General features: G+C 55.5%; 1 protein-coding gene across 1 annotated transcript; it reads left to right on the top strand.

Moving 5' to 3' along the window:
- Window positions 1-643: 643 nt before the first annotated feature.
- Window positions 644-8,068, top strand: LOC122433407 (mucin-3B-like). The gene is made up of 11 exons (XM_043456301.1): window positions 644-2,708; window positions 2,812-2,913; window positions 3,843-3,958; window positions 4,071-4,129; window positions 4,754-4,902; window positions 5,286-5,351; window positions 5,710-5,872; window positions 6,057-6,233; window positions 6,326-6,402; window positions 6,670-6,722; window positions 6,891-8,068. Exons 1-11 carry the CDS (start codon window positions 1,208-1,210, stop codon window positions 6,930-6,932), a joined length of 2,505 nt encoding a protein of 834 aa, XP_043312236.1. The 5' UTR covers window positions 644-1,207; the 3' UTR covers window positions 6,933-8,068.
- Window positions 8,069-8,985: the final 917 nt, after the last annotated feature.

Here is an 8,985-nt window from a genome sequence, read left to right as displayed (position 1 = left end):
CACCACAATCAACATCCCATCTTCCCCCACCACCCAGAATACAGACACAACCTTCAGTGTTGTCACAAACTCGGTCACTGTGCCTACTGAGACATCCATGTCCGCTACCACCCACAGCATAGTGACTCCCTCCGTCACTACCACCATTCCAGCTACATCTCTAGGCACGTCTCCCGTGTCTACCACCACTACAAGGATGGCTCAGGCAACGAGTACCACCCCACCTGCCACAAGCACCGATGCACTGCACACAACCACAGCGACTAGTCCTAGCAGCACCTCTACCGAGTCTGTTATGACAGAGGTGTCCTCTCCTTTTTCAGTCACATCCTCAGCCACTCCCACCAGCACACTATATTCTCCGCCATCCACCACCTCGACTGCCATCACCACCAATACCTTGACATCGTCCACGAGTGTGCCTTCATCCACTCCTACCACAACCACAGAGCCAGCCTCCACTTCCTCCAGAAGCACGAGCCCTCTATCCAGTATCCCCACTCCCTACACCACTTCTGTCCCTTCACCTTCCACCAGTACTCCTACCAGGTCCACGACAGAAATCACCACTCCCACGGACACTGCAGCCCCCACCTCGACCACAACCCCTCTGTCCCCGCCCTCCACTACAGGAACCACCCAGGCTGCTAGCACACACTTGGTGACCACAATCACCCCCACAACAGTCCATACCACTGCGATCCTCACCTCTTCAACCACCTACTCCACCACGAGCACAGCCACATCTGCATCCACTGCATCCCTCCCTGTCTCCACCACTGTGCAGACATCCACGACTGTACCTCCATCCTCTGTCAGTACAGAAGCATCTACCGTGACACTAGCCACCAGTGAGTCCACATCCGCGAATCCCGTTGGTTCCTCAACCTTCAAGCCCGACCTCAGCTCCACTGTTACGCTGTCTAGCTCCACCGTTACGCTGTCTAGCTCCACCCTCCCCACCACAGATATCATCCCATCTTCCCCTACTACCCATAATACAAGCACAACCTCTAACATCATCACAACCTTAGCCACTGGGCCTAGTGGCACATCCGTGTTCCCTTCCACCCAAAGTACAGCAACTGCCTTCCTCTCTAGCAGCATTCCAGCTGCATCTTTAAGCCCTTCTCTTGTGCCTACCAGCAGTACCTGGACCACTCAGGCAGACAGTACCACCTCATCTGCCTTGAGCACGTCTAATTCAATGCAGGAAACGGCTGAAACCACTTTGGCACCCACCACCACTGATACATACACGTATCAGTCCAGTTCCATGGGACTGTCCTCCACTGCAGCTTCTACACAAACAGCCAAGACGAGGGACACAACCCTGCTTGCTTCATCTGCTTTAAGAACCACAGCCACTCCTATCAGCACCATTTCTTTAGAGTCTCTCACAACAGATATTACTTCTCTTTCTCCAATCACACCCTCAGTCACTCACACAAGTACAGTCCATGTTCAGACATCTCCAGTCTCTACTCCAGTGACCAGTAGTACCTTGACAGAATCCAGTTTGCCTGTATCATTTCCATCTTTCCCAACCACAGAACTGGTACCCACCGAAACCACAGACACCACCCCTCTGTTTACCCTACCCACAATCCCTGCCACCCAGGCCACGTCCACCCCTTCACCTCCGACTGGGACGTTTACCACAGCCAGAACTGAAGTCCCCACTCCCACATATACGTCTCCCCCTGCCACCTTGATCACAGCGTCTCTTAGCACTCCCTCAACCACAGAAGTTGTTAAGACTGGGACCTCAAACATGGTAACACCACCCACCTCCGTAACAGCTCTCAGTACTTCAGGTGTTTCTCCCTCTTCAGCTTTCCCCATATTGAGTACCTCTACTAATGCGATAAGTACCCCTTTTGGTACCATCATCTCCTCTTCAATACCTGCAATAACAGTATCATCTCTATCTTCTACCAGCCCAAGTTCAGAGACCTCCACAACAAGTAGTTCTTTTTCTACCTCCTCTCAAGCGTCCAGCACAGAAATCACAGGCCCTTCCTCTGTCACTACCTTTCCTACTTTTTCATCAACTGAAACGACAAGAACTTCCCCCACCGTGACTTCCCTGACAACCTCTCCCACCCGAACGACAACCATGCTGACTCTGTCTTCCACCACCCCGTGTCCAGAATCCATATCAGTTACAATAGTGTCTGCTTCTCCCACTACACCATGTATAGAAGTGGGTCCAAACACCAACGTTACCTCTACACCCACCGTTCCATTGTCAGTTTTTACCTCTACTACTGAGATGGCCACCTCTCCCAGTTCCACAACCATGACAACTCTCTTCCCTGTAAAACCGGACACTTCCACTTCCTTTCTGGAAACTCACCCCACCAACCAGACCACTGCTCCTGGTTCTATCAGCACTGGAACCACTCCCATTAGCACGGTTTTCCCGAGCACACAAAGATCCACCACTGGGACCTGGATCAGCACCAGCTTTCTAACTACCCCACGTGTAACGGGCTTCACCAGCCTCCCACCGACCGTGAAGCCAAGTAGCAGCTCTTCATCTTCCATCGTGACTACAAGCAAGTTGACAGCCCCCAGCCCAGCCATCAGCAGTACTTCAGGGATACCAGCGAGCACCACCAAGACTCTCTCCACCGTTACGTCATCCAGGACAACTTCAACCACAACCCAGACGACCACACAGTCCAGGCAGACCACCACCCCAGGTTTGGATCACTTGCTCCCTTGTTGCCTCTCCTCCCTCTCCTGCTAAATTCCCATGACCAAGGTCAGTCCTGGCCTGAACTTCCCCTTTTTCTTGCTACCCAGACCGTTGTGACAATGGTGGCACCTGGACACAGGACCACTGCTCCTGCCTTAGCACTTTCTATGGCCCCAAATGCGAGTTCGCTGTGGAAGAGATAAATATGGGTGAGTTGCTCTCTGCACTTTCTCTCAGGAGGTGCCACGCCTCAAATGGGCCCAATCATTTTGCCAAATCTCTTCATTTGTGCTTTCTCCCTCGTGCTCTCCTCAATCCCAGACCATGACTACTCTCCACCCTTACCTCCAGGAGGTCGCTGGGGTCACTCTCTTTTTTGATATCTCCTCCCAGTTTGTGTTGCTTGGAGTTGTATTAGGTTCTAATTTCTCCTGTAGCAAATTACCACAAACTTAGCAGATCAACAATACAAATTTATTATTTTGCAATTCTGTTGATTGGAAGCCTGATATGAGTCATGAAGGGCTAAAATTAAGGTGTTGCCTAGGACTGGTTCTTTCTGGTGGCCCTCGGGAAGAATCCATTCCTTTGCCCTTTCCCAGACTTGAGAGCTGCCCATCCTCTTTGTCACAAGGCCCCCTGGCTCCCTTTGATGCCAGCAGCATTGCATGTCTGTTCCTTATTTCCATACTTACGTCATTCTTTGAGTGATTCTGACTTTTCTGCCTCCTTCCTCCTCTCTCTATGGACCTTATGATTATACTAGGCCCACTGGATATTCCTTGTTAATTTTCCAATATTAAATCAGCAGATTAGTACCCTTAGTTCCATCTGCCACTTTGATTGCTCCCTGTCATGTAGCATAACATATTCCCAGGTTTGGGGGTTAGACATAGGCACCTTTGTTATTCTGCTTCACTGGGGGAGCTGAGAGACTACAGAACTGACTGCTGGACACTCCCACTTGCAGTATTTCTCACATCTCGGAACAACACTTTCCAGAATTCCTACCTCTCTCTTTCCTGCTATTCCGTCAGTCCTCAGAGGGTCCATGGGAGCATCCTCTGGGTTGGGATGGTGGTAGTGATGTTAGACAGGAACGGAACGTGAAATGACCAGAGCAAGGTATGTTGTGCAGACAAGGTGGACGCTGAAGTGGGCATGGAGGTGTCTGTCAACCAGGAGTTCTCCCCGGACCTCAATGACAACAGTTCTAAGGTCTACAAGGATTTCACGAAAGCCTTCCAGGATCAGGTGAGGAGTAAGCGGGGGAAAATTCAGAGGTATGCCCTTGCAGTGTAGCTTGGGCCCGGAGGTGCCCTCTGATTGGAGATTCAGATGTGAGCTGGGATCCTTGGCATTTCAGATAAAGAAGATTTACCAAAATGTGCAGGGATTCAAGGAGGTGCAGATCCTTTCTCTGAGGTAGGACCCCTTTCCGGGGCTGTGGAGGCAGTGTCAAGTGTGTGTGGTGGTGGGAGGGGTGCACAAAAAAGGGCCAACGAAGCCATCCTTTGCTTTTGGAGTCACTCAATGTCATAGAGAGGGATGGATGGAGGAGGCGAAGGAACTAGTCCATGGAGGGTGTTTGGGGATCACCTTCAGGATTCATTCCTCTGTAGGAGGGATGTCTCCCCTTCCCTTGAAGCATGTTGGATGCAGAGTGATTGGGATCTACAGGGAGGAGGTGCCTGAGGCTTGGTGCCTGGTGTCTGGACCATAGCTGGTCTCTCTGGTTGGCACCTGATATAGTGGACAGGTCAGCAAGAGGGAGGCAGAGAGCCCAGGAGGGCACGGTTTGATTATGGCTTGAGGGAACACAAAGAGAATGTCAATCACTCCTTGTCCCGCCTACCCAGGCTGCCCAAGGCAGAGAAGCTAGCAGCCCCTTCTGGACACAATCAGTCTGGAACCCCATCTTGTTGCCTCTGCCCCTTCCTGCCAACACCCGCATAGCTGTGGCTGGTCTGGAAATGCCCTTCTACAGTTGCGTGGTGGCTTGGGCCTGGGCACCTTTTAAGGCTCTCTGCACCCCGCCCCCACCCCCAGGAATGGCAGCATCGTGGTGGAATATCTAGTCCTGCTGGAGTTACCCTTCAGCACCCAGCTGGAGGAGGAGTATGAGAAGGTGAAGGTGGCCTTGAAGGAGGAGCTCCAGAATGTCAGCCAGGACGGGGACAACTGCCAGAATGACCAGGGTGAACAGAGGCTGGGGGCCTGGGGCTGGAGGGAGGGGTCAGGGTCACAGCCACCATCCCAGCCTGCTCCAGCTCACACAGGGGCTTACGGGGGGCAGGTGTCAGCTCTGCGGTACCTCAGGCAGGATAGGAGAGGGGAGACGGGTCCACAGAAACCTGGGTCAAGGGTGAGCCTAAGGAAGGGTTGTCAGAACCTAGGAGCTGCGGAAGAGAGAGTTGCTCAAGGTCTCCCGGGTGGCCGAGGACCCCTGGCTCTTCAGGGGACATGAGGGAGGCCCAAGGAGCCTTCCTTCATGGCCCATCCAAACCTCGCCCATACTGACAAAGCGCTCTCTGTCCCTTCCCGTGCCTCCCCCGACTCCACCTGTGCCTGTGGCCCGCAGTCCTGTGTTTTAAGCCTGACTCCATCAAGGTGAACAACGCCACCAGGACGGAGCTGTCACCGGAAGGTGAGAGGTGGGGCAAAGGGCTGAGTGGCCCCAGGTGGCAGGGATCCCTCCCACAAGGGACAGCTGTCCATTGAAATTCCCAGGGAGGAGGGGAGCCCCTTTGGGGAGGCAAGTGGTACCGACCTGGCAGGGCTGCCTCTCAGGTCCTTGTTAGTAGCTTCCACGTGAGGAAGGATCAGCAGAGAAGGTGAGGAGAGGGTGACGGGCCTAGCCTGCACTCATCTAATCCCTCGGTCTACCCGCCGACACGCCACCAGCAGAAATGCAGTCCTCTATCCATTTTCAGAATTACCATGGCCAGGCCCCAGAATAGAATGCATGAGGTCTTTACGTCTGCAACCCTCTACCTATCCCCCAGCCATCTGTCGCCGCGCTGCTGGCAAAGATGTCAAGGATTTCTACTTCCCTTTCCTGGAGGAGAACAAGCTCCGCTGTGTCACCAATTGCACGGCGGGCTTGGAAGGCTCCATTGACTGCCATCAGGGCCAATGCGTTCTGCAGAAGAGTGGTCCTTCTTGCCGGTGAGGCCCCGCCCACAGCCAGCTGGGCCAATCCCCGACCCCTAACCGCGGCCGGCCAGAGGCCCCGCCCACTTGCCCCACGATGGAGCCCCGCCCACCTGCCAGGACCAGGATGGTCCAGGGGCGTGGATGGACCAGACCCGGGAGGTGGTGAGGTGATGTGACCTGTGGCCCCCTCCCCCAGCTGCTTCTCCACGGACACGCACTGGTTCTCGGGCCCGCGCTGCGAGGTGGCCATCTCCTGGAAGGCGCTGGTCGGGGGCCTGGCGGGAGCCGGGGCCCTGCTTCTGTTGCTGCTGGTGGTGGCGCTGAGCGTGTTCATCGTGCGCTCCCGGAGGAGGGACAGGCAAGGCCGAGACAGGTGAGTGAGCTTGGGGTGGATGGGTGACGGGAAAGGCGTCTCCAACCGGGTTACCCTGCCCTGACGACGCGGCGCCCTTCTGGCAGGTCCAGGGACGACAGGAAGTGGTTTGAGACCTGGGATGAGAACACTGCGGGGACTTTTTCTAACTCGGGCTTCGAAGATGACAGTGAGTGTTGACTTCTGGCGAGGGTGGGGCGTGCCTCCCTGGGCACCATTTCCTCCCAGGGAGACTAGAGGACTTCTCCTGTCCAAGACAGGCGTTTACCTCCTGCCCTCGCTGCTTCCACGCGCCCCCCCTCTAATGCCCAGGTCCTGCACAGGCCCTCGCTGCACGGAAGCCCCCTGAGGCCCCACCTTCCTCACATTTTCTTCCCTCCCCCTTTTCCTCCCCACCTCTTCCTCTTCCTTCCCCTGTTCTCTTTTCTCTCTCTAGTTAACGAAGAAAACTTCCCTGTGGCCTTGGACACCGTGGACACCAATGCCATGGTGAGGGGTTGGGGATGGGTTGATGGTAAGGAACTGTCGCAGGTCCAGCTCCTGATGCCCCTCTCCCAGGGCAGGGGGCTCGCTGGGCCAGGAGGCAGTGACCTCTTAGCCAGGCCCCTGAAGGGTGGTTCCCTGTTCTCACTCCCCATCTTGTGAATTCTATGGCAGGTGTATATTGACAGACCTGAGGTGGCCTCGTCCTCACTGTGAGCCCACACTGCCCTCTCCACCTGCCCGGACAGCGGAGAGAACCATCTGCACTGCCTTTGGAGAGATGGCTGCAGGCTTTTGTGGCTCAGTCTTCTGGTTTCCTAGGGCATAACAGACCTCCATCTACCCTCATCCCCCAGCTTAGGTGAAATCTACCTGGAGACCCAGTTCAAATCCACACTCTTCCACTGTGGGACCTTGGGCAAATCAATAACTTCTCTGAACTTTGGTTTTGTCATCTGTAAAGTGCAAGTGGCCCACTCCTCCTGACGCCTCCTGTGGGTTTCAGTGAAACCAGGTGTCCTGGGTCCGACCTCTGTCCAATGCACCTTCCTGTTGGCCTTCATCTCATATGGCTTCACTCACATCCCAGTCCCCATGTCCTTCCCCGAGGCTCGCGCCTCTGTCTCTCCTTTTCCTGTGTGCACCCCTACTGCCAGCCAGGTCCTCCCCCGGTACCTGTAAGCAGCCTGCAGCCTGTCCCAGCCTCTTACCCTGTCCTCCTGTAACTCCCTGCTGCGCCCCTCCACCACTTCTTAACCCTCTCCCCTCTGAACCCACTTCTTCTTAAGTCCCTCCTCCCCCCCACTCCTGCCCTGTGTCTCCCTGTTCCTATACTTTCCCCTTCCTCCTCTTTCTACCCTCAACCCTAAATCCCCCCTGCCCCCCACATCTCCGTGCCCCACTCCTAAATCCTCCCTCCTCCCCACCTCCCCTCCTTAGGTAGGTACAGATGCCCTCTGCATCTTAGGACCCCCAACTGGTGTTCCCTAGGCCAGGTCCCCCATTCTGAGTCCCCATCCTTCCTGTCACCCCTAAGGGCCCTGGATCCTGGTGGGTGGGGGGTGGCAGGCAGGTTCCCAGGTCCCTGAAGATGAGGGAAGAGGGGCCCTGAGGTGGGAAAGCTCCCTCAGCCCCTCCTCCCTGTTCCCCTAACTCCCCCTCCTCTCCCTTAGTGCCCCCCCACTTCCTACCCCTCCCGACCTCTCCTCCCCTTTCCTCTCCCTGGTTCACCCCCATCTCTGCTATAACCTGTGAAGCCAGAAGCCCAGCCTTCCTTTGCAGGAAGACCTCACTTGGGGACAGGAAGTCTGCAAGTCTCCAGTTCACCCAACTGTACATAATGTAATATTTGTTGTAAACAAAACAAAACAAAATACCTGCTCTGTGCCTTTTTTTCCCCTCATGCTCCCATCAGTTGAGGAGCAAGTACATTGGAAGAGATATTGTGTGGGACGCCTGGGAGTGCTGGTTTCTCCCATTGAGGAAGAAAGGGTTGTTTGGCCAGCTCTCAAGGGCCATGACTGTCTTCAAAGGGAATGTAAAAACTGGAGGACCCGTTTTTTTCAGGGAGTGGGTGGGAGCAGGGGGTGGAAGCCTGTGGAGTTTGTCATCTGTGCCCCTTAATGTTAAGAGCTCAGAGCTGGCTTTGGGTGGTGGGTGACTCTGGTGGGGTCACCCACTGGAGTGGTGACCACCGCCACTGGCCACAATGGTCAGAGCTGCCTTTGGCTCTGATGGGTAAGCCAAGCATCCCCGAAGACCTTGAGACTAGAAGCCTCGGTGGCAGACACACTCCTGCCAGAGCCTGCCGTACCTGGGACCCTCTTGTTCCCACTATTGTGGGCAGCCAGTCCTGTCAGACCAGAGCTGAGGGGGGTCAGGGCTGGCACAACCTGCTTCCTTGGGTGGGGGTGTCGGAAAGCCCCTGGGACTTTTGTTCAGGACAGAAGAGGGTACTGGCGGTGGCCACTGTGAGGGTGGAGACCAGGACCATAAAGCCTCAGGTGTGAGAGGCAGCCCCACCCGGGAGAGGCACTGAGGTCAGAGGTAGCCTGGGGGAAGAAGCCACTGCTCTTCTTCGGAAGGGGCCAGCACTGGGTGGATGACGGGGAAAGAAGACCAGAAGGGAGGCCCCCCCGGGGGCAAAGGTGGAGGGTTCTTCCCTCGGCCTGGCCTGGCCCGCAGCCCCATGCCCAGGCTCTGGCGCCCCTCCCTCCACAGTCACCGTCTTTCTGGCATTTCTTGGCCCCCACCTCTTAGCAAGCGTCAT

This window comes from Cervus canadensis, chromosome 32, assembly GCF_019320065.1.
Source record: "Cervus canadensis isolate Bull #8, Minnesota chromosome 32, ASM1932006v1, whole genome shotgun sequence".
NCBI classification, from domain to species: Eukaryota; Metazoa; Chordata; class Mammalia; order Artiodactyla; family Cervidae; genus Cervus; species Cervus canadensis.
This window is presented reverse-complemented; position numbering and strand designations above follow the sequence as displayed.